Source organism: Nesoenas mayeri (genome assembly GCF_963082525.1).
Source record: "Nesoenas mayeri genome assembly, chromosome: 17".
NCBI lineage: Eukaryota > Metazoa > Chordata > Aves > Columbiformes > Columbidae > Nesoenas > Nesoenas mayeri.
In genome coordinates, this window is record NC_137565.1 from 14005739 (window position 1) to 14030829 (window position 25091).

General features: G+C 61.9%; 1 protein-coding gene across 1 annotated transcript; it reads left to right on the forward strand.

The window, feature by feature from the left end:
- Positions 1 to 2079: 2079 nt before the first annotated feature.
- SCARF2 (scavenger receptor class F member 2) lies at positions 2080 to 23595 on the forward strand (the record flags this gene model as incomplete). The annotated part of the gene is given in 12 exon segments (XM_080355067.1): positions 2080 to 2209; positions 2212 to 2440; positions 8425 to 8483; positions 10251 to 10352; positions 10663 to 11182; positions 11298 to 11516; positions 11898 to 12026; positions 14390 to 14493; positions 14572 to 14689; positions 16467 to 16588; positions 21855 to 22007; positions 22391 to 23595. Coding segments are annotated over 12 exon segments (3090 nt in total).
- Positions 23596 to 25091: the final 1496 nt, after the last annotated feature.

The following is a 25091-nucleotide window of genomic DNA, read 5'->3' on the forward strand; positions in this document are numbered from 1 at the left end:
ATGGTCTCGGTGCTCCTGCTCCAGCCATGGGGGCCGAGCACGGACACCCCTGTGTTTCTGGGCACCCTCCAGACAGGTCCAGCGAGCCAGAGGGGTGGAACAGGGGGACAGGGATGTGGAGTCAGGGGAGGCTGGGCAAGGGATGCTGCTTCCTGGTGCTGCTGCCAGACAGGGGACTGGGGGCATGTGGAAAGTGGGAGCAGAGGGGAAAACGGGGGCTACACAATGGTCACAAGCCCATTTGAAAGCTCAGGTCTGAAAAGGAAAGTTGGTGGGTTTAACCACCAGACTTCCTCTGCACTGAGGATGCTGCCACTGGGATGTCAGCCACAATGTGCACAGGGCATGGGGAAAAGGCAGCCTTGGGTATGGTCAGTGCCATCTCCGTCCCCACTGGTGGCCCAACACCAACATCGCTCACTGGGAAGCAGGAACACGTTCAGCTTTGCCTTCCCAGCTTCACACCACAGAGAGTCTTGACTGTTCCCTGCTGTGGCATCACGCGTGCAAAGGGCACGGGCCAGTCTCTGAGAGCCAATGCCAAGAACACGTTTGCAGGAGGCAGTCTTGCAGATGTGAAACCGCCTGTGCACTTTGCACAAGCTACTGCTCACGGCTTGGCTTTGGGAGGTCAGCGAGGCTCATACAGGCAGATATATCGGGATGTAACTGAAAAAAATAATTCCCACTAACAAGACTACCAGAGACTTCCCCATTGGGAACCTCTTGTCTGAGCAGGAGAGAAGCCTTCCCTGCACACCAGCCCTACGTACTGCAAACTCCAAAGGATGTTGGTGGTGAGAACCCACCGAACTCATTTACTCTTTGCTGGGTGGGAAGATCCCAGGTCCTCAGGACACTACCAGGACTCCCTAATCCTCTCCAGAAGGATGCTGCCCAACCCATGCCTGGTGTGGTGGAGGTTCCACACACACAGAAAAGCCCCGTGGGCGTGTGGTGCTCAGCCCCAGCTCCGCGGGAGCTGCACACTGTCCACACCCTCCTCCACAGCTCCTGGATGCAGTCGGCCTCGGCAGCAGGTTGGTGTAGCTCTTTACCTGCATTCGTGCTACCACATGGGAGATGGTTGCGGTGTCCTCCATCCATGCTCTGTCATACAGCTGTCAGATGTCCCTGGAGCTCAAACAACCTCAAGTTGTCTCCTGCAGTGACCATGAGGCTGAAAAGCCGGCTGGCACAGGGTGGTGGCCCAGACAGTGATGCTGTCCTGTCAGACCAAAAAGGCTGTTTGCCCAGGCTGCCTCACTGAGCCGGGAGTGTGGGAGCACTGCGGATGCTAAGTGTGTCCCCCCGATTCCCAGCTGTGTTCTTATGGTGGGTTAACCAGTGGCTGCTCGAAGGCCCATCTGTCCCTGTTCAGGGACTCCCATGGCCCTACCGCTGCAGGCACTGCTGGGCTCCTGTGGGTCCCTGGCTCCCAACAGGCTGGTCCAGGGGCTGTTGGACACCCAGGACTGCTGGACACATAGAGCTGCCAGATGAGCAGGACAGCTGAACCACCAGGACAGCCAGACTCTGGGGCTGTTGTGTACGCAGGACAGCTGGATCCCAGGGCTGGTGGGCACCTGGGGCCACCAGACCCTGAAGCTCTTGGGCATCCAGGGTTGCTGGGCTCCGGGAGCTGCTGGAACCCCAAGTCAGGGCTACAGGACTCCCGGACACATAAAACTGCCAGACCACCACTGCACACCTGGGACTGTTAGATCCTCTGGATGGGCAGACCCAGGGCTGTCAGGCACCCAGGACAGACAGACCCTTGGGACGGCCAGAGCTGTCAGGCCCCTGGAGCTGCTGAATCTCCGGGACAGCTGGTCCCTGATGCTGCCGGACCCCGGAGCCGCTGGACCCCGGGCACCTGGGAGCTACTGGACCCCCGGGCTGAACTGAAAGCCAGGACTTCGCAGACTTCGCCCCCCGGCAAACCCTCCGCCGCTTCCCGGGGCTGCCTGCCCGGCAGAGACCCCCGGGCCCGTCGGGGCCGTCGGGGCGGCGCTGCCCCGCGGCTGGGGAGGCGTCGGCCGGCGGCCCCCGGAGCCTGGCCCGCCGTCAGGGGAACCAATGCGGAATTTCCTGGCTGGCGGCGGGGCCCCTCCCGCCGCTGCCGAGAGGGGCGCGGGGGAGGCGGCGGCGGAGCGATCGCACTGCGGCTTCCGCCCGCCGAGCAGCAGCCAGGACAGGGCGGGTACCGGGCACCGCGGAGCCGGGGCGCGGGGGGGCCAGAGCGCCCGGCCCCGTATGCGATGGGCTGGGTCAAGCCGGGCCCCGCCGCTCCGACGGTCATGGCGGCCCGTGGGCTGCGACCGCCCCGCCGCGCCCGAGCCGGAGCCGCGGTGCTGCTGCCGGTGCTGCTGCTGGTGCTGAGCCGCGGAGCCGCGCAGGAGCTGAGCCCCCGCGGCAGGAACGTCTGCAGGGCCGGCGGGTAGGAGCGGCGGGGCGGGCAGGTGTGGCGGGGCGGGACGGGACCCCCCCACCCGCCGGTCGGGGCCGGGGCGCGGTGGGGTGCGGCGGCGCTGGGCGGGGGGACACTCGCCGCTCCCCTCCCCCGGGCCAGTCGCGGCGCTGGGCGCCTTCCAAGACAAAGTCCGTGTTGTGCGGAGCTGAGGCGGGGGGAGCCGGGGAAGGGGCGAGGAGCTCAGCCCGAGCGGGGCCGGGAGTGAGGGGCCCCGGGCGTGCTGCGGGGAGCCCGTCCTGGGCACATCGGGGCCTGTCCTGCTGCCCCTTGGGTCAGTCCTGCTGCGGGGAGCCGGTCCGGAGTGCGCCGGGGCCGGTCCTGCGCCCTCGGGGCCGATTCTGCTGTGTGGAGCCGGTCCTGGGTGCCTCCGGGGATCGGGTTGCACTATGAGGGGCCCGTCCCGCCCCCCCGGGCCAGTCCCACTGACGAGCCAGGGCTGGCAGGATGCAGGATGCTCTGGGTATCCTGGTGGAGCTGCTTGGGATGGCAGAGTAGCAGCTCCAGGGCTCTTGGGTTTGGCTTCACAAAGTGGGTGCTGGCACTGCCCGACTGTCCCAGGGGTCACATCCTGCCTGTCTGGCCGAGGGCAGAGCCCCGGGAGCTGGCAGTGCCTTATCCCCTCTCCCAGCACTCTCCATGTACCACGAGTGGCTTTGCAGAGCATCACCTCTGTCACCTCGGGCCAAGCTTCTCTGCAGCGCTCAGGCTTGGTGCTGGGCAGGCTCCTCAGCCAGGCTGGCCCCAGCAAAGGGGGGAGTGCGCCCACCACCACTCCCTCCCAGCTGGGAGAGCAGGATCCCTCCCTTGATGGGGGGCCCAGGCCATAAATGCACCTTTACATCTCACCCGTGAGGTCAGACGAGTCCACGAGGAAAACATGTGCTGCAAGCGAGAGGGGCCGCATAATGGCTCCATTCAGCAGGGCCACAGGGCGCTGGTGCCCCCTCCTCAGATTACAGGCTGAGTTTCCGAAGGAGGCATTTCATGAGCCAGAGCGGCTGCAGCTCCTGGCGCCGAGCTGCTCCTCGCAGGGGAGGATGCGGGGAGCAGTCTCTCCTCGGTGGCCCATGAGCTGCCAGACTGGTTCCCTGCAAAACTGCCACCACATCCGGGATGGCAGCGGGGATGTGAGCAGTGTCCCCCCGTTCCCAGCATCCTGCCCCATGGGCTGGGGATGGGGTGTCTGAGTGCTCCCCCTCGCACAGGGACCCCGCAGGGATCCCTGCGGGATGCAGTGGGGGGACGTGCTGCACCCAGGGCCGCAGGGCTCAGAGTCGCTCCCTGTGCCACCCACGGGTGATGTGGGGTGCGAAGAGGCACTTGCTGGTGAGCAGGACAGGGCGCACAGGATGGGCAGGTGGTGTTGTCCATCCTCCTGTGGAACAGGGCGTGAAGACAGCCTAGGAGGCAGACAAGGTGGGGAGAGGATGGTCCCTAGGAAGCTGAGATGATGTTTGCATCTTTTTCCACCCCTCACCCTTCTGCAAACCTTTCTCTCTCCCCACCCGTATGCCTTGCACCCACCCTTGTCTTTACTGTGCTGCTCCCCTTGGCATGGAGGACACCTCATGTGTCACCATCCAAACCCACCTTGGTGGCCCCAAGAACCTGGGGTAGGTGCTGCAGGTCATTCCCTGTGCCTGGGGCTGGGGGCAGCCAGGCTGGCGAGGGCTCGGGGTGTCCCCTGCCCAGGCTTGGTGGAGCTGCTGGTGGACTCTGGACCGTGTGGCTCTGCCAAGCACGTGCAGGCATCCCTCAGCTGCGGCTTTTGGAGGGCTCAGGAGGAGGATTCTGCTTCAGCAACTCCTGCAGCCTCCTGAGACCTGGCTAGCGAGCAGTAATCCGAGGAACTACTTAGGGAAGAAGAAAAGGGCATATTTGGGAGCTATTTGATGTTAAAGTTTTGTATACAACGTACCACTTGCTCTTAAATTTGAAGCTCTTTTCTAATCAGTTACAAGTTGGTGTGACCCTGTCCGAAGCTGCCGTTTGGGATGCAGGCTGATGAGAGCACTGCGCGCCTGGCCATTGCTTTGTTCATCTCCTGCTCTCATTAATGCTCTCTTTTGGTAATCTTTGTTTTTTAACTTATTTTTCCTTTCTTTCTCTGCCTGAAGAGTTTCTGTTTACGTACACGATCCTATTCCTGTCCCTGCCCCACCAGGGGCTGGGTTCGGGTTGAGGAGCTGCAGTCGGCGTTGGCTGTGGGGGATGCCACTGGCTGGGAGCCGGTTGTCCCTAGAGCCCTGTGCGCCACACGGGGAAGCTGGTGGCACGGAGGGATGGGTGACGTGGAGAAAGACGGAGCTCAGTGCTGGGGTGATGCTCAGGAGGAGCAGGGGGGCGGGGAGCACTGGGGGTGGCCATGTGGCTGAGGAAGGTGACAGCAATGCTCTGGGCTTTGGGGACATGCTGGGTGCCCGCAGGGCTGAGAGCAGGGACGTCTTGTGTGGGACCACAGGCAGCAGCTCTCAGACACACCCCAGGTCTCTCTCTTGCTTTCAGGGGTGTGAGCCCACTCCTCATTGTTTGGGAGGCGGTGCTGGTCTGGGTGAGGAGCCTTCTCCATAGCTGTAAGTAAAGGGCACCAGGCTTCAGGGAGCAACATGGGATGTTAATCCACAAGAAAAATATTCTGCCTCTGTAGAGACCCCAGAGCATGTGCAGAGGTTCTGTGTTCTGCTGATTCTCAATGTGAGCAGGATGTGACATGCGCTGGGGACAACGCTGGCGTTGAGCGCTCATCCCTGCAGGTCTCAGCTCTGGCTCTGCCCGCGTCCCTGCTCCTTTTCCTCCACATCAGCAAGGCTCCCAAGCCCTGGCCATACCTAGGAGGCAGCTTTTCATCTTTTCACAGTATTTGTGGTGCTTTGAAGAAAAGAAGAAGAAATAGAAAACGTATTTGCACTGTGCATGTGAGTGGTGGCGTGTCCATGTGGGTCAGGAGCGAGCTTTTAAACACATCTCCCAGTTATCCCAGTTCCAGTGGTCACAGGGCACATGGAGCCATGAGACCACAAGACATGTTTCAGACCCGCATCCCGGTGGGTGCTGGTCCCCGCTGCAGCCAGCACCGACCCTGCCTGGGACCGGCTGCGCTCAGGGACCGGTCCACATGCTGCACTGGGAGCACCAGTTACCCAGTGCCACATCCCAGCTGCCTCTCCTTACAACAGCAGCCAGTTTATTTGCTGTCGAAGCTGCTGATAAACGAGGCGGGGGTGAGTGAAGGGGTGCAGGACGCCATCGGCAGGCGCGGTGAGGGAGAGATTAGCTATCGGTGGAGAGATAAGCAGGAATCCTGCGTCCGACCAGGCGGTGGGTGGGCTGTGGTCCCAGCTGGTGGTGGTCGCAGCAGGAAAAGGGTTTTTCCCTCCTGCCACCATGTTTCGGCAGCTCCCAGCTCCCCGCTGTCAGCTCGGGCTTTCATCACGGGTGATGCTTTTTGGTGCATCACCCACGATGCCCGTTTTGGTGGCCAGGCTGAGCTTTCAAGGGAGGAGGTTTCCCAAGTGCAGGGCTTTCCCCGTGCAAACCTGCAATGGTTTCATCTAAAACCCACCAAACACTGAATTTCTAAAGGGTGGAGGGGCAAAAGCAACCCCAGGTGGGACAGCAGATGCTTTGGTCACACCGTGGGAGGGTCAGAGCACCACAGACCCTTCCCTGCCTGCACCCAAGCATCCCGGCACAGCTTTTCGGGGACGGCAGCCTGAAGCCCCTTGCAGAGAAGACCCTTGTCTCGAGCCCACGTGCTCCTCGGGTGGGTTGTTGGATGGTTGGGCCCTGTTTGCCATTATCACTGTGCACCCCCACGCATGCTCAGCCGGAGCAGAGCCCCCACTCCAGCCCCGGGTTCCCCATGCGGGGGGTACGTGCCGACTGCGATCGCAGCGTCTTGCAACCGCTTCAGCGGGCTGAATAGATGGAGCTATTTTGAGCTCCGGCTGCAAGGCATTTTTTCCAGGCCTTGAATCATTTTTGTGGTTCTTTTCTGCCTCCTTTCCAATTTTTCACCGTCCGCTGCAAGAAGGGGGACGCAGAGCCCCGGGCTGGGCCACGCGGGTGCTGCCCGCCGAGGGGCCGGCGCTGGGAGCTGCAGCCAGCCCCCGGTACCCGCGTTTGGCCGGGGGGCTGCTGGCAGCTCCCTCCCCGGCCCCAGGACAAGGCGGTCTGGCAGCCAGACGTGGTCCTGTGACTGTGCTGGGTTTCGAGCGAATACTTCCTCGATGTCTCCTCCTCCTCTTCTGCATTTGTTACATATAAAGAGGAAAAGGGAAAGAAAAAAAAAGAAGAACGCATTCCAGGCTGCGTCGCCGGACCAGCCCGGGTGAAGTTTTGCTTGACTGCAGCATCTGCTCAGGCCGTTTATAACCCTCCAGCATCGCTCCCATCGCTGGCAGGGACCTGGCAGTGTGTCACCCTGGGCATGAGCAGGACACCCCAGGGATGAGCGGGACACCCCAAGGATGAGCGGGACACCCCAGGGATGAGCGGGACACCCCAAGGATGAACGGGACACCCCAAGGATGAGCAGGACACCCCGGGGATGAGCGGGATTCCCCTGCCTGGGGTGTTCCTACCGTGTCACAGCATGGGGAGCATGTCCCCCACACCTGGGTTTCAGCATCGTGAGCGCCCAGCCATTTGGTTGGCAGGTCATTGAACCAGTGTGGGTGAGATGTCCCTGTGTGTCCCACGCCAACAGGGATCTGAATATCTCTGGCTGAGCCTCTGGGTGGGTCTGAGACCCCATCCTGGTATTGGCTGGGGTTAAGCTTGTGCCAAAACCACTTTGGCTGATGATTCCATGCTTCGTGGAGGCGATGGCACTCCGGGACACCCAAAGGTTCAGGGACACATCCCAGCTGCCTGCAGTTGGCATCACCCAACTCATATGCGGGGGACGTCCCCTGTACTCCAGCCATACCAGCAGGGTGGTTCTGGGCTTTGGGGTGCTGACCCCAGGCCCCTGAGCAGCTAACCCAGGGTTTGGGTCATGTTCGGTCCTTCTGCAGCAGCCAGGTAGAAATGTGCGTCCCCTAAGCCGTGCTGCCCAGTGCTGGCAGGGCTGAGCACAGGGAGGACTTGCTGCCTGTGGGGGGGTTGCAGGTGCTGCAGGGATCCTTCCCACTCTGCTCCGGGTCCTGCTGGCACCTGGCACGGAAGGGGCGAGCAGGCAGGGAGGGGGTGAGCAGGTAGGGGGGTGTGCAGGCAGGGAGGTGTGCAGACAGGGAGGTGTGCAGATAGGGGTTGTGCAGGCAGGGGGTGTGCAGGCAGGGAGGGTGCGAGCAGGCAGGGGGTGTGTGCAGGCAGGGGTTGTGCAGGCAGGGGGTGTGCAGACAAGGAGGGTGTGAGCAGGCAGGAGGTTGTGCAGACAGGGGGTTGTGAAGACAGGGGGTGTGCAGGCAGGGGGTGTGCAGGCAGGGGGTGCAAGCAGGCAGGGGAGGGCAGTGTGGCCCCCACTCCCCGCAGCACCCCCTGAGCAGGGAGATCCAGCAGCCGGGTGTCTGTCTGTGGGCACTGTGCCGCCCCATTCCGGGAGCCGGCTGCTTTGCCGGACCCTCGGGCACAGAGCACTTGTTTTCCTCTGGGACATTTAGAGCCTTCCCTTTTTACCCAGCTTTTGGGTGTTTGGGGGGCTTTTTTATTTTTACAGTAGCAGTTGCAAACCTGACTTTCTTCATTTCATCACTCCCAGTTAATGGGAGAAACTGGTCCTGCCCTCACTCCCAGCACCTCAAGCAGGTGCCTGTGGGAGCCCCCAGCAGATCTGTGCTCTGGCAGCTCCCCTGGCCCCGTGGGGGTGCAGCAGCCCCTGGCCAGGGTTCAACTGACCGCAATCAAGAGCCCTCACCGACACAGCATTGATGTTCCCAGTGGGTTTTTGGGAAGGACCAGGACTTGCTGAGGGTCATAACCATTTGTGGTGCTTTTTCTTCCCTCTGCAGCTCCTCGGTGCTCACGTGCTGCCCGGGATGGAGGCAACAAGGAAGCGAGTGCTTAATAGGTGAGCACCGGTGTTTTGCTTCATTGGACAGCCTGTGCTGTGCCCTGCTGGCCTCACCACCACTGCCAGGGGCCACCCTGACGTGCCCTGCAGCGGGGACCCCCTGTCCCGGGGACATCGGGGGGTGTCCTGCCTCCCCGTGGTGCTCGAGGCCAGCAGCGTGTGGATGGAACGGTGCTCAGCCCCAGTTCTGGGGTGCTGGTCACAGAGCCCAGCCCTGGGGTAGCCCCTGCCCCACAGTGATGCCCTGGGTTGCCCCAGCCCCCTGTGGGCTCCTCCGTGGGGACCCTCAGCCGCGCTCCGAGGCTGGGGCATTTCTCTGTCTGTTAGTCAGCTTTGGGTCTAAGGATTTGGAGGTGCTGCTCTGAGACCCAGTGAACAGTGAGGTGTCCCCCAGGGTGAAGTGTGGGGACAGGGAAGGTGCAGCTGCAGGGCTGGGACCCACAGAGTTCCCATGGGTTCTGCAGCAGTGTGGGGAGCCAAGCCAGAGCTGTCGGTGGAGGAGAAGCCGCCAGGACCAGCCTGTATCCATCGTGGCCACCTGGGGAGCGGCTGCCAGGGCAGGTTGGCTGTTGGGCAGGGGTCACTGGGCCCGCAGGCTGGGCAGCCCTGGCTGGGGCCACGCCGGGTGTCACAGCCCTCACTAGGGTCCCGGTGAGCCCGGCGGGGATGCTCAGCATGGAGCCCCGGGAGGTCTCATCCCCTGCACTGCCGTGGTGATGCAAGCGGCTGGTTTGGGGTTCCTGTGCTGCTCCCCATGGTCCGGGCTGGCCCTGCCCAGGAGAGCTGGAGGATCTCCACACGCTGGCCACAAGGCTCATCAGTTTGCAGCCGATGGTGAAGACCACATAACCAACTAACCCACCGTGCATGAGCCCTCGTAACCGCTCGCTGCATGCGATGGGTGCCTGCGCACCGGGAACAGGACACAGTGCCTGCAGCCGGCAGGAAGGGACGGGACAGGGCCTGCCAGGACAGTGCGGGTAGGACGGTCCCGCCAGTGAGCTGCCCCATCTCCTCGCCCCCGCCTGCTCTAACCGCTAGACTCACTGCTCCTAACCTGTGTAATCTGTCTATTTTAGGGGTTTCTATAGTATCCATCACCGTAGGTCTAAGAACTCCCAGGTAAGGTGGATGGGGTGGGTGGTCTGCTGTCCCTCTCCCAGTGGCTGAGGAGCCTTGTCCAGGGCCACGGGGGATCTGCCTGTGCCTGCCTGCGCCGCGGTGCTGCCTGCGCCTGCCTGCGCCTGCCCCGCTGGGCAGGGCCCCGGCAGGACAGGGGCTGGTGGCTTTTGGGGGCCGGTGACCTGCATGGGAGAGGCGGTGGTGGGGGTGGCAGTGACACCACTGCCATCCATAAGGAGTGCAGGGAGGGGGACAGGGGGACTGCGCTCGTGGCTGCCTGCAACCCCCACCCATGTCCCTGTTCTCCCCTGGTGCTGCCTCTGCCAGTGGCACAGAGCTGAGCGAGGGACGCTGCTGCTGGTGCAGCGGGTGGCAGGGACGGGGCCGCGCTGGGTGGCAGGAGGCTGGTGGCAGGGATGGAGCTGAACAGGGTGCCAGGAGGCTGGTGGCATTTTCCTGGTGAGTGTCCCATCCAGCCTGCCTGGCCACTTGCCAGCATGGTCCTGGTGCCACAGCTCAGCTGCAGCCAGAGAGCTACGGCGCAGCCCTTCCCCTGCTCTGCGGGGCCGAGGGAGTTTTGGGCTAGCAAGGACGTGCCCGGTGGCACCTGCGCTCATGCCGTCTATCTGTCCATCCGTCCAGCTGTGTGCGAGGGGAACTTCACCTGCAAGGAGAACGAGGTGTGTGTCAGGCCTGGCGAGTGCCGCTGCCGCCACGGCTACTTCGGCGCCAACTGCGACACCAGTGAGTACCGTGTGCCCATGTGTCCTCAGGGGGTTTTGCCAGGGCGGCCCTGAGGTGGTGACTCATCTGGGGTGACTTTCCAGAGCAGAACATCAGGGGTGGAGCTGCAGATGCTCTTCTTCTGCTCTTTTCTGTCCCCTAACCTTGTCCCCAGGGCATCGTCCCTTTGGAGGGGTCTCCTCTGAGATCCAGTGTGCTGGGAGGATGGGGTCTGTGGTCAAGAGGTCCCATTGGGACTGGGGGTCTCCACTGGTGCCCAGTGGTGGGGTTGTCCCACGGGCAGTGCCAGGGCTGATGGCTCTGCCCACAGAATGTCCCCGGCAGTTCTGGGGTCCCGACTGCAAGGAGATGTGCAGCTGCCACCCCAATGGGCAATGCGAGGACGTGACGGGCCAGTGCACCTGCAACCCCAACCGCTGGGGTCCCAAGTGTGAGAACGTCTGCCTCTGCAAGCACGGCAAGTGCGACCAGAAGACGGGCAAATGCACCTGCGAGCCCAACTGGTGGGGACCCCAGTGCTCCAGCTCCTGCTATTGCAGCCACAACTCCCAGTGCGACCAGCAGACGGGCAACTGCCTGTGCCAGCCCGGCTGGTGGGGCCGCGGCTGCAACAACCAGTGCTCCTGCAACAACTCGCCCTGCGAGCAGTTCACGGGGCGCTGCCAGTGCCGGGAGCGGACGTTCGGGCCCCGCTGTGACCGGTACTGCCAGTGCTACAAGGGCAAGTGCAACCAGGTGGATGGGACCTGCACGTGCGAGCCGGGCTACCGGGGGAAGTATTGCCGCGAGCCATGCCCGGCTGGCTTCTACGGGCAAGGCTGCAGGAGACGGTGAGTGCCCAGAGCCTGCTGGGCCTGATCCGGCACCGTGGGCTTGGTAGGGAGTGGTGACAGGAGGTTTTGGGGATGCTGCACTGGGTGACAGGTCCCTCCTTGGCCGTTGCAGGTGTGGGCAGTGCAAGAGCCTGCAGCCGTGCACGGTGGCGGACGGGCGCTGCCTGACCTGCGAGGCCGGCTGGAACGGCACCAAGTGTGACCAGCCCTGCTCACCCGGCTTCTATGGTGAGGGCTGTGAGCAGCTCTGTCCCCCCTGCAAAGACGGGCACACCTGCAACCACATCAACGGCAGGTGCTCCCATTGCAACCCGGGCTGGATTGGAGACAGGTAAGTGTGGGGGGCACGGACGGAGCTGGGCCGGGGGAGCTGTGCGCGGCCTCCAGTGCTCCTGGCGAGGAGCAGGGCTGGCTGCAGGTTTGCAGCTGGGAGGGGAGGGCAGGGATGTGCTGAGCCCGCTGGCACAGCTGTGGGACTGGAGGGAGCCTGCGAGACCTCTGCCCCCAGGTGATGGTGGGTGCTTGCGGAGAGGCTCAGCTCTCAATCTGGGATGCTTTCTTGTGCCCAGGATTGGTTCCAGGGCTTTGCAGCACCCAAATGGGGCTGGCAACACACAGCCCCATCTCCCTGCCCGCAGGCGCAGGGCTGGGGGGTGCCACAGGTTCCCTTGAGCCCTGGGTGCTGCAGCCACCTGCCCTCATCCCTCCCCAGGTGTGAAACCAAGTGCCGCAATGGGACATATGGGGAGAACTGCGCCTTCGTCTGCAGCGACTGCGTCAACGGCCAGTGCCACTTCGAGACCGGCCGCTGTCTCTGCCACCCCGGCTCCCACGGCACCTAGTAAGTGACCCTGGCGAACACCTCGGGGTGCGGGCATGGGTGATGCTCCAGCACCTCCTGTGCCCTTGGGTCCTGTGTGTTTCCCACCTGTGAGGCTTCCTGCAGTGGAAGTTCTCGCGGGCAATAATTCGGATGGTGTTTGGAGTGGAGGGGAAAGGTCTCGCTCACAGGGCCGTTAGAAGCAAGGTAACACCACGAGGTGGGGAGTTTTGCTTTAGGAAATTGTTTGGCAAAAACAAATGCTGTCGACAAAACGGCGGTTTAGGTCTTTTTGTTTTTTTAAGTCCACAGTGGAATTTCTAACTGAAAAGAGAGAGAAAACCACATCCCAGAATAGCAGATATCCTCATGGGCATGGCATCCATGGGGTGCTCCTGCTGCAAGCTGCAGCTCTGGCCAGGGTCTTCCTCACCCCCGGGAAGAGCCCCCACATCGTCCCCCCTGCCCAAGGAGAGGCCACAGGGACGTCACCGTCCTGCTCACATCCCCTGGTGGTTTTTCCAGCATGAGACTGCAATGCTGTTTGAACAGGCGAGGAAAGTGTTTCCCCCCGAGCCGGGACGTGCAAACCCTCCCCAGGTCCTGCCAGCTGCTGCTCAGGTGTTCCCAGCAATTAACTCAAGGGTGATGGCAGCAACAGGGGTTCGGAGCTGGTGTCCTGCCCATGCCAGTGTTTCATTCAGGGCTTATAAACAGGGAGTGTTTGCATTTTAGGTGTTTTTTTGGGGGGGCTTCACCAACCGCTTGTGCTGCCGGAGGAGCTGGCTAGGCACAGGTGCCAGCCCAGTGTGCCTTTGGTAGCCCAGGCAGAGCGGGCCCTGGGGCTCAGGGCGGGTGTGCGGGGATGCTTTCGGCACGGTGCCAGGGGACAGCACGTGAGCTAATCTGTTCTGAGACCCCGACACAGCACTGGGGATGTGGGTCCTGGGTTGCAGCATCTCGGAGCTGTAACCACGGCTGAGCTGTGCTGGACGGTGCTCGCCGGGTGGGCGCAGGGACGCCCTTGGTCCTTGGGTGGATCCCTGTGACTAAGTGCAAACTAGTGTTTTTGTCAGCAGCATATAATTTTGCTGAAAAGGAGATTATTTCTGGAAGGAAGGCAGAAGCGATGTCCTCGCTGTGCAGGAGTGTCCCCTCAGCTCTACGTCAGGAGGATGCTACAGCAAAAACTGCTAAAATACTGTGGTGTGCAAAAAGTGGCTTATCTGGCATTGCCAGAGGCCCCTGGACTCTCTTAGAAAAAAACACCCCCTCTGCTCTCCCAAAACCTCAGCCCAGGGCAGAAATAGTGGGGTGAGGTTTGGGTTGCAGAGGAAATATCCCAGCTCCCATCCTGCCACGTTTGCTGCCCTGGTGCAGCTGCCCGGTGCGGCCGCGGGGGCTCAGCGCCGTCCCGGCGGGCACCCGGCACCTGGCAGGCACGATGCTCAGCCGCGCCGGCGCTTTGCAAGTCTGCAGAGCGTGAAATGGGCTGAGCCGCCTCCGGGCACGGCGCCCAGGGCCGGGGCAGCTGCGGCCCCGGGGGAGCGCGTTGGGGCCGGGATCCGCTGGCTCCTCACGGCTGTAACCGCTGCTGCCGAGGAGCAGCTGGTGGACGGTTTGGTGCCCAGCAGCACTGCCAGCATCCCCCAAATCCATCCGGGTCCTGCACTGCAGTCCCTGTCCCACAGCTGGGCTGGCAGGTTGGGGTGGTCCCACCGACACCGAGAGCCCCGGTTCCTTTGACATGTGCCTGGCGCATGTTTTCTGTGCTCAAGCCCTTGATGCTGGTGGGTTGGGGCCTCTTCATGTGTGTCCCCATTGCCTTGGTGATGCCCCCAGGGGGGTCATTGCACCAGCGGTGGAGATTTGACTCCAGGCTTAGCTGAATCAGGGGGGTCCGCCTTGCAGAGCTGATGCCTCAGGGCTGCTTAGTTGTGTTTTCCTTCCTGGAGGCCAAAAAAATACAACTGAAATCAATCTGTTCACTTTCCCAAATTGCGGCTGCCACCGTCCTGCCTGGCTAAGGGCGGGGGCCAGGGGTGCCCCGGCCGCATCACCGCTGAGCCACGCTGGAAACCCTGCGCATGACACCAGGGTGTCTTTAAATGTGACTGCTGGGTTAATGACCTTTCATAATTGCTGTGCTTAATTGCGAAGCCCTGCATGGGGAGCGGTGAGAGCATCTGAGCTCCAGCTGGGCCAAATCCCCCAAGTGATGGGCTCAGCCACCGGGTGGGGGATGGGCTCCTGCTCTCCAGGGCGTGGGGTTCTGTGTCAGAAGGGGCTGGGGAAGTGTCCCCCACTTTTACTCACAGCACTGGGGGCTTGGTGGGAGCCGCAGCCAAGGTGACAACGGCTCTCACCCGACCCCTTCCCTCCAGCTGTAACCTGACTTGCCCTCCCGGCCGCTACGGAGCCAACTGTGCTGAATCCTGTGGCTGCCACGATGGCGCCTGTGACCCGCTGACGGGCGCCTGCCACATGGGTGAGTGCCGGGCACGGGCCGGGGCACGGGGCTCTGCCGCAGGTGTCACCGGGCTGAGAGGCCGGTTCTGTCTTACAGAGGCCAACCAGCGGATGGGGGTGATCGGGGCAGGAGCGCTGCTGGCGCTGCTCCTCATCCTCCTGCTGTCCCTGCTCTGCTGCTGCTGCGTCTGCCGTAAGAAGGACGAAGCCCGCGGGTGAGTGCCGGCGCGCGGGGGCTCTCAGTGGGCTCTGCCATGAATCACAGAATCCCAGAATGTCAGGGGTTGGAAGGGCCCTGGAAAGCTCATCCAGTGCAATCCCCCCATGGAGCAGGAACACCCAGATGAGGTTACACAGGAAGGTGTCCAGGCGGGTTGGAATGTCTGCACAGAAGGAGACTCCACAACCCCCCTGGGCAGCCTGTTCCAGGCTCTGCCACCCTCACCATGAAGAAGTTTCTTCTCAGATTTAAGTGGAACCTCCTGTGTTCCAGTTTGAACCCATTACCCCTTGTCTTACCATTGGTTGTCACCGACAAGAGCCTTGCTCCATCCTGTGGCACTCGAGCAGCGTGGGGAGCTGGGGGTCTGGGGAGAGCTGGAGATGTCTGCACCCAGTGTGGGGCTGGGACTAGTGTTGGGGTTACAGGGACCACACCGGGACAGCAACGCTGTAGGGAAACTGAGGCAGAGCAGCGCTGCCTGCCCAGCACTGTGTGGCCTACAGATCCTCGGAGTCTGAGTGGTCTGGCTGCGTCCTCGGGGCAGCACCCATCCAGGAGCTGGTGGGGGCACTCAGGGTCAGCCCTGCCTGGGGATGCACTGCCCCATCTCCCCAACTTCCTTTCCCTCTTCTGGTCCATCACTTCATGGAGACCCACGAGGTCCCCTCCAGTCTCCAGGGAGCTGGAGTCACTCTGCAAAGGGAACCCTAAAATACAGCAAAGGCATCAAGATGTGGCCACAACCCTTTATACAACCCATGGGGTGACACCTGGGGGTGACGAGATGCAGCACCGCCAGCTGTCCCACATGGGGACATTCAGGGCCAGGAGGGTGAGTGTCTGCAGCAAGATGGAGATGAAGCTGCGTTTCAGCAGCACTGGGTGACATCTCGCCGTGGAGGCAGGGCTGGGACAGTCCTGCTGCAGGGGGGAAGCTTGTGCTGCTCAGCAGGGACCAAGCGCGTGGTGGGAGCTGAGGAGAAAGCCTCCCCTTGTGCCACCAGCCACTGCACAGGAATTTTCTGGAAGCCTCCCCTTGCAGCCTTCCCAGCTCAATCCCAGCTCAGCACATCTGGCTTGGAGAGCCTGGGGGCTGCGTGTAATAATCCCACTGATAAAAGCACAAACGCAGCCTCACATGGTGGGATATCACACGGGGAGGGGGAAATAACTCAAAATAGATCCATCTCTCCCAGTGTTCCTGGACTCAGCAATGTCCCCAAACAGCTGGGTCGCCATGGTGCTGTCCCTGCAGCGGTCCCTCGCCAGAGCATCCCAAGGGACTGCGGTGTCAGTGGGCACGTCGCAGGTTGCCTTGCATCAACACATGAAGCTGCTCACTCCTGTCTGTGGCTGCAGTTAATTGCTTGAGACGTCAGCCCCTGGAGGCTTCAAAACCAGAGAGCAAATAAAGAGAAGCCACGTATTTGGTTTGGGGTTGGGATGATTTTTACTTATTTAAAGATTCACAGGGTATTGGTCTAGTATTGCGGGTGTTTTGGGGCTGGGCTGCCAGTGGCCATGGCTGGATCTGGCCCTGCTCTGCATCCTGGTGTGGTGGGAGCTGGTGGCCAGTGCTGGCAGCAGCCCTGGGGTGTCCCTGACCCCCTGTGCCCCCTCCCCACAGCCGCCTCAGGCCCTTCCGCAAACCTCCTTTGCATCTGCAGCATCCCTGAGCTCCTGGCTCTGTCCGTGTCCCCGTGAAGACTGTTCCCACCATGGGGCGGGTGCCGGTGCCTCTCTGATGCAGCTGTCACCTTCTCTTGCAGCTCCAGCCAGGACCCGGCAGCAGCCAAGAAACCGCCAAGACGCTTGTGTGGGCGTTTCAGTCGGATCAGCATGAAGCTCCCGCGCATCCCCCTGCGCCGCCAGAAGTTGCCCAAGGTCGTGGGTAAGGTGCTGGGGCCGGGGGGGAGCAGAGAGCCAGACCCCTGGGGCTTTACTCCTGGCAGGGCAGTGTGTGTGACTCACGGCATCCTTTCCAGCCCCAAAGCCAGGACTGTGAACACGGCAGAGCAGTGATGGGGACACGCGGGTCCCCAGGACTGTGGCGATGCTCCGTGTGAGCTTCCTGGCTTGCCAGGGCTCAGCCCTTTCTCAGGCTGCAGGTTCTGGATCTCAAAGTGCATTGTTTTGCTTCACAAGGGCAGGTTCGCTCTGCCTGGAGCTCTGCTGGGCAGGTTTGTGAGGTTTTAGGTTTCCCAGGTAGAGGAACGCTCCCCGCCACTGCAGTGAAACGCCTTGTTTGCCCCTTTGGTCCTGCCCCAGCTGTGCGCGGGGCAGGAGCCTCCGAGCGGGGCAGAGCCCACCCTGCTGCTGCGCGCAGTGGGATGGAGGGGCAGAGATGTGGGGTGAGCTCCCCACACTGCCCGGCCACAAACTGGGGTTGTAGGAGGCTGCTGGCACCCAGCAGAGCCCCTGACCTGGAACTGTTGGGGATGTCAGGGGCCCCCCACATCCCGGCAGCAGAGGGACATGGTCTGCTGCACGCTCACCCCAGCGTGAGGAGGGGGATCTGCTGCCTCATAGGGGATGCCGGTGCGGGGAGAGCTCAGCCCTGTGCCCCTGCCCCAAGCCCCACACCTCCCGGGGGTGCGATGCCAGTGGGATGGCCCAAGCAGCCGCATCCCAGCGCTCGCTGTGAAGCCAAATCCCCCATCCCGGGTGGGGCACGGAGGTGGCCCCTGTGCCAGCACACTGTGCCTGAGCTCCAGCATCAAAGCTGGGGGACAACTCCTCACTGCACGGGGCACAGCAAAGCCCTGCCCCGGAGCAGGGTGCGCCGGGGCCGGAGAAACATTCCTGCTGCAAGGATAACAGAGGCCGTGTTTGTGGAAGGGGCCGAGCAGGGCTCAGAGAGGACAGAGGGTGCCTGTGTGTAGTGAGGGCAGGGGGGGGTCTCGGGGCTGCCTGCGTCTGGCTGGCTCCCACCCAGCTCCTCTGTGTAAACAGGGTGGCAGCAGCCCTGGGAAGGGCTGAGGATGCAGCAGTGGTGCCGGAGGGATGCTCGGGATGGTTCGGGGTCCCAGCAGGACTGGGGCAATTTCCGGAGCCTGGTTGTGGGGCTGGGGCTTGTTGTTTCACTGGAGGGAAAGGCTTCGGTCAGGGCTTGACTCATGTTCGTGGTATCTTACGCAACACAGCTGGTCTGGGTTTCTGCAGCCCCTGGTCCCTCTGGAGTCTGGTCTGGTGATGCCTCCAGCTCTGCTGAATCTGGGTCCCCCCTGGGCAAGGGGGATCTGCCAGGGTGCCTGTGGAAGCCATGTCCCTGTGGTGCCCAGTGACCATGGTGCCACATCGGCTCTGCCTGGAAGCCACAGTGGCCAGTACGTGGTGGCAGAGGCCGCCTGTGCCCCACGTTGGTCCTGCCCCAGCAGGAGGGTCCAGCAGATGCTGAAACACCCCAGCTCAGAGCTGGAGTTGCTCAGGACTCTGTGGGGGTGTCATGGTGAAATTGGTGCTGGCCAAAGCTGAGGACACCCGGTAGATGGTCGCTGCAGGACTGCTCACATCCTTGCAGAGCTGCTGCTGTGGCCCTGCGTTCACTGGTGCTGGCCGAGTTTTCCCCTCTGGGCTCAAACATGACTATGGTCATGAGCAGCACAAGCCTATATGTGGTAGAACCTCCTTGGTTCGAGCAGCAGGTTTTGAAGCCTCATCAAGTGCCTGGAGCCCCAGGTACCCCCCTTGCAAGCTGCTCCCCAGCCTTGGCACCAGTTTTGGATCCACAGCATCTCCCTTGGGACTGCACTGAGCCAGCAGCCACGTGGCCACATCCTGAGCTGACACCAGCGGCCCCAGTGCCAGGTTTGGGCATCCCTGTGTCATGGCAGCAGATGGAAGCTGCAGCTCATGGCCCGGATGGTGTGCCTGCGGTGGATAAAGAACTGGCTGGAGGGCCGGGCCCAAAGAGTTGTGGTGAATGGAGTCAAATCCAGTTGGCAGCCGGTCATGAGTGGTGTCCCCGGGACTCAGTATTGGGGCCAGTTCTGTTTAATCTTTTCATCAATGATGTGGATGAGGGGATCAAGTGCACCCTTAGTAAGTTTGCAGATGACACCAAATTGGGTGGGAGTGTTGATCTGCTAGAGGGTAGGAGGGCTCTACAGAGGGATCTGGACCCCCTGGATCGTTAGGCTGAGGCCAGTTGTCTGAGGTTCAACAAGGCCAAGTGCCGGATCCTGCACTTGGGTCACAACAACCCCATGAACGCTGCAGGCTGGGGAAGAGCAGCTGGAATGGGCCCTGGGGGTGTTGGTGACAGTGGCTGAACATGAACCAGCGTGTGCCCAGGTGGCCAAAAAGGCCACCAGCATCCTGGCTTGTATCAGGAATAGTGTGGCCAACAGGACTAGAGAAGTGATTGTGCCACCGTGCTGGGCACTGAGGAGGCCAAACCTTGAATCCTGGTGTCAGTTTTGGGCCCCCCCTCATCAGAAGGACATTGAAATACTAGAGAGTGCAGAGGAGGAGATGAGGCTGGTGAGGGGCTGGAGCACAAGTGTGATGGAGCGGCTGAGGGACCTGGGGGTTCAGCTGGAGAACAGGAGCTGAGGGGAGACCTTCTGATCTCTGAACTGCCTGAAAGGAGCTTGGAGCCAGGGGGGTCGGGCTCTGCTCCCCAGGAACAAGCGCCAGGAGCAGAGGAAACGGCCTCAAGTTGCACCAGGGGAGGTTGAGGTTGGATATTAAGAAAAAATTCACCACAGAAAGGGCTGTGGGGCATTGGAACAGGCTGCCCAGGGCAGTGGTGGAGTCACCATCCCTGGAGGGGTTTAAAAGGCATTTAGATGAGGTTATTAGGGACATGGTTTAGTGCTAGAGTTATGTTATGGTTGGACTTGATGATCCTGAGGGTCTCTTCCAGCTGAAATGGTGGTATGGGGTTCAGTTGCCCAGGACACAGGCAGTTCCAGCGTGGGTCTGGGTTGTGTGCCACCCCGCAGTGCCGGGGCCGCCCAGCTCTGCACCACACGGTCCTGCTCCGCACCCCCCACCCCACCTGCTCCCCGTGGCCAAGCTCAACAGCCCCAGGTGGTGCTGACCACGGGAACCGGGGGTGCATGGGGCGGCCAGGAGGGCTCTGGGGCCACCCTCTGTGTCCCTTCCTTGGCTCCTCACCACTTTGTCCCGGTCCTGACAGCGATGGGCTGCTGTGTGAGCAGGGCTGTGGCCGACACCCCCATGCACCCCCATGCTGTGGGCCCGGGAGCTTTTGCGGTGCAGCAGCAGGAGAGGACCTGTGGGAAGCTTCCATGTTTCCCCCAGCCCCATCAGCCCATGGTGTACCGGCCAAGGGGGATAAACCCCAGGGGACCAGGCAGCACCCGGCTCTGGGTGCGCTGCACGTCCTCGTTTGATCCTTTGGCCACATCCCGGGTCTCACTGAGCCCCAGAGACACCTCACGGCTGCGAGTCCCAGCCGCCCGTCACGCCCCTCTCAGGAAGCATCTCCCTTCATCCGCTTCCAGCCGGCTGCTTTCAATTTTCCCTTTTTGGTTTTTATTACGAGGAAAGCCATGTTGAAACTGCTGCTTCCCCCTCTCCAGGCCATTTGCTCTTTAAATATCGACACTTTTTTTTCCCTTTCTCCAAGAAGCCAAACTATGCAGGGGCGAGCGTGCATCGCTGCCGTCATTTTCATGAGCTTGCATCTCTGAAGCCAGATTCCCTAATAAAGAATAAATGTTCCAGTGGGCATCCCAGTAACACTTAAGAGTTATTTTATTGTAAAACAGGGACGTGGTGCAAGAATCAAACAGTCTGAACAGGAAATTGCAGCACTACTTAAATGGTTGGGATGCGCAGGCAGGGGTTACAAATACCTGGAAATGTCGATATACAGCAGCTGAGCAGGGGGATCCTGCCCTGCGCCTGGGTTTTGCGGCCCCTGCTGCAAAGCAGGGCTCTGCCGCTGCCACCACCCCAGGGGACAAAAGCCAGCGGGTGGGGGGGACAAGGGCATCTAGTGATGTCCAGCTTCCTGGGGGGGGTCAGTCCCCTCTGCCCACGTCCTGGGGGTGCCCTGATAATGATGCTGAAGCTGTGGGTGCTCAGGGAAGCCCCGTTGTTTGGCAAATGAACTTACCCAACAAAAAGCCTCTAAAAAGGATGAAACAGAAGCACCAGTCCCTCCCAGGCCGGACAACTGCCACTGTTCAGCTTTTGGGTTTTTATAACTGTTGAAACTGAAAATATATTTAACAAGTTTTTCCTCTCCAGTGGTTTTTCTCCTTTGCTGGGTTTCCCTGTGGGCAGCCCCGCAGCAAAGAGGGCAGTGCTGGCACGAGGGAGAACGTTCCTCCTCGGCTTTGGGCTGGGAGAAGCTGGGAAATTGGAAAGTGGCAAAAGGGAAAAATGGTTATACACATCCCCCTGCCATAGGCATCCTTTTACCATCCTTCTAACCCCTTGTGCAGAAGGAGACGGAAAATGCAAACAGTGATGCTGAAATAGAAATTTGTTGCAATTAAAACCAGCAGCTCATTTCTTTCCCCAGGAAAGGGATGGTCACAGCACCAGGACTTTCTTTGCTCTGGCTGTGCTGGGTTGCACAGCTCATGGTGACCGCCGGGACACTGACTGGGTCCTTGTGGGGCCCAGGGGTCTGGGTGGCTTGTGCGTCCACCATGTGCATCCTCGATTTGGGCAGTTGGAGACCTGCCATGGAGAGGGGGGACAGACGGGAGGTGTGAGGCTTGCCTGGGCTCTGCTGGCCACAGCCACTTGTCCCCAAGCATGGGGGTTGCTGGTCACCACCACTGCTGGTTGGTGACTTCAGTGGGCGCTTGGCTGGGGGACCTGGTGAAGATGCACAGTGAGAGCTGTCCCCATGCCTGGGATGCTGTCCCTGTACCTGGGATGCTGTCCCTGTACCTGGGATGCTGTCCCTGTCCCCATGCCTGGGATACCGTCCCTGTGCCTGGGATGCTGTCCCTGTACCTGGGATGCTGTCCCTGTCCCCATGCCTGGGATGCTGTCCCCATGCCTGGGATGCTGTCCCTGTCCCCGTGCCTAGGATGCTGTCCCTGTCCCAAACACCCACTGTCAAATTGGGCGGGGGGAGGGAGCTGTGCAGCATCCCACCCTCCTGTCTGACATGGGGGTCAGGGGGCTCCGGCAGGATGGGCGCTGACAGCAGTTTCTTGCCCTCGCAGTGGCCCACCATGACCTGGAGAACACCCTGAACTGCAGTTTCATCGAGCCGCCCTCGGTGGTGGAGCAGCCTTCCCCATCCTGGTCATCCCGCGGCTCCTTCTCCTCCTTTGACACCACAGATGAGGGGCCGGTGTACTGCGTCCCCCACGAAGGTGAGCAGGGGGACAGACACTTCCCTGGGGGACTTTGGGGTCATTGCCAGAGGCCACCTCCTGCTCAGTGGAAAGATGTCACCCTTGCACGGTGGGGACCCTGCCACCCTGCCTCCTCACGCCCCAGGAAGGGAAGCAGGTGCCAGTGTTGCCTCCCACAGTTTCAGACCTCCCTCCTCTGGCACTGGCTGCTCCAGGGTTGTTTTAAGAGCTCTCTAGTGCCCGGGTCTCTGCCTGGGAGGAGGGAACAGGGGGACCTGGGGACACAGTGGGGTGGGGGGGGGAACCAGGTGAGATGCTGTCCCACTGTGCTGCGGGAGCATCTCAGTCCTTCCCCTCACCGGCACATCCCCATCTGACATCCCCATGCTCTCTTCCCACAGAGAGCGTGGGTGACAGCAGGGACAGGGGGACACCTGCCAGCCCTGGGGACAAGCTGGTGGCCCCAGCCAGCGGGGAAGAAGCAGGTGAATACACCTTCCTGAAGGAGACAGGCTCTGTCAGAGCCTTCCCAGCCGACAGCAGCGAAACGCCCCTGCTCAAGTCCTCAGACAGCGAGCGGTCCTCCTGCGGCTCGGGCTCGGCCGGCGCCGTGCTCTACGCCCGGGTCGCCCGTCTCTCCAAGCAGTCCAAGGAGGAGGAGGATGCCGCCACGGAGCCCCGCAGCCCTGGGAAGCCACCATCCCCAGAGAGGACCAAACCCCGTCCTCCAGACCCAGCCACGAAGCCCAAAGTCTCCTGGATCCACGGCAGGTACAACTCCAGCCAGTCCAACTCGCTGCCGGCGCCCAGCCGGTCCCCGGAGCCAGCAGCCACCCGGTCCGGCAGCCCCGAGCACGGCCAGGGCTTGGCCAAGAGGAAGAGGAGCCCAAGTGAGACGTCAGCCGGTGTGCAGGGCAGAGCGGAGGAGAAGGGCAGCACGCGGGGCAAGGAGAAAGCACAGAAGCAACCGAAGGATCCCAGCGTCCCTGAGGGCAAAGCTGGCCTTACCGGGGAGCCCCAGTCGCCCTCCAAACCCAAGCAGAGGAACAAAACTGGCTCAGAGCCAACAGAGAACATCAACGGGGCAGTGCAGAACGCCTTCCGAAAGATGGGTGCATTCCAGCCGGAGCGGCGGGCTGGGGACAACAAGGATGCTCCCCGCAGCCCCGGCACCAGCAAACCGCGCTCCGAGCCCCTCCATCCCCAGCTGGCCTCCGAGCTGGCCGCCCAGCTGAAGGAAAAGACTCAAAGCCTCAACAAGGGGGACGGCGGCACCCGGGTGAACGGGGTGGGTGCCCAGCGGGAGAAGCCAACCCCTCCACAGAAAGCCAAGCGCTCGGCGGCCGCCGGCGGCCAGAAGACCAGCAAGCCCTTGCTGCCCACCTCTCCCCACCTGCAAAAACTGATCCCCGGGGTGGCCGAGCCAGCGGCTGGGGAGGCCAAGCGGGTGGAGAAGCCGAGCACCAGCAGCAGCCATGAGCAGGCTCTCCCCAGCGAGCAAGTGGCCAAGAAAACCCCCATTAAAAAGCCTCCTAGGAAGAAAAGCCGAGAAGCCAGCCTGGAGCCACCCCGAGCAGCCGCTGTGCCCGCGCAGGCTGTGCAGTGACCGGAGCCGGGCACCGGCCCCACGCCGGCCGTGCGCCGGGAGGAAGGACGTTTGCTGGCATAGCCGGTGGACATGGAAGTCTGGGCTGGGCAGGGGGCACTGGAAGGGCCTTGAGCCTCCGTTTTCCCCCGCTCTGTCTCTCTCATTCCCCTTTTTCCTTTAGTCTCCCCTGCCCCAGGACCTGGTCCTCCCCACCTGCTGCCTGCTCCCTGCCCGGCTCTGGCTGCTTGCCCTCCCGGCAGGGCAGCACCGCAGGGAGCCGGCCCAGCCGCCAGCCTGGGGGGTCCATGCCTGGCATATCCCCCCACTTTTTTGTAGCAGTATTATCAATCGCATAAGCAGCGCTTGTTGTACTAGGCGTACCCACGGTATATTCTGCAGTAACGGAGCCGCTCACTTCCCGCACCCCACTCCAGTCTGTGCAGCTCGTGGTGCATGGGAGAGGGAGGTGCTGCTGCTCGGCACCCAGGGCATGGCCGGGCATCTGCCCTGCTCCATCACCAGCAGCAAACCCCGTGTTCCAGCACCCTGGGCTCCAGGCACGGCTCCACGTTGCCAGTCCCACCGCAGCCGCACCGTGCCTGGAGTGGGGTCGAGCTGGTTTCGACCGATGCCACCTTCCCCTCCGCCCCGGGGCTGCTTCTGGCCAGAAGGAAAGCACTGTTCTTGGCCGGAGCTGGACGTCCTTCAGGGTCTCACATCCCATCCAGCGGAGTTGGAGGGATCAGCTGGTACGACAGAGCCTGGCACCTCTGTAGAGCGCTTTCCTAATAAAAATGTATTTCTTACACAGCTGGGTGCCGTCTCTCTGTGCCTCAGGATCCCTGTAGACAGGCAACATGCCGGGCATGACCTTGTCTCGCTCGGGTGCTCAGCCCGGTCCTGAGCAGGTGCGGTGGGGAGGTGGATGACTTGGCAGCAGGTACAGGTGGTGGCAGACAGGGAGGCAGATCCCCGCTGCGGCTGCTGCTACGTGCTTACCTGTCAGCAGAGACCAGCCCTGGCGGCAAGATGAGGAGCCCCTCCATCCCCCTCTATCCAGCATCCTCCCCCAGCCCAGCAAGAGCCCCAGGGAGCACACTGGTCTTGTAGCCAGGATTGGCCCCTGGAGCTCAAGAGGGATCTGGCAAAGAGAGCCCATCCCTGGCTGGGTGCTCAGGGTGCTGGGACACAAATGTGGGGGAACATGGGGAGCTGGCAGTGGGGTGCAGGGCTCTGACCCCAGTTTTCTAACCCACTTGCCAAGGGGACAAGGCTGGGACAAGCCCAGGGGCCAGATGAGATGGACTTTCTCCCACATAGCTTCTGCCCAAGATTCCTGAGGAGTCCTGCCTGCAATTTGCCTGCACCCTGCCTGCACACTACCTACATGCTTCTGCCGTTTGCCTGTGTGCTGCCTGTGTGCTCTGTGTGCATTTTGCAAGCTGTCTGCCTGCTGCTTGTGCTCTGCCTGCTCTCTGCCTGCACTTTGCACACTACCTGCACGCTGCCTGCAC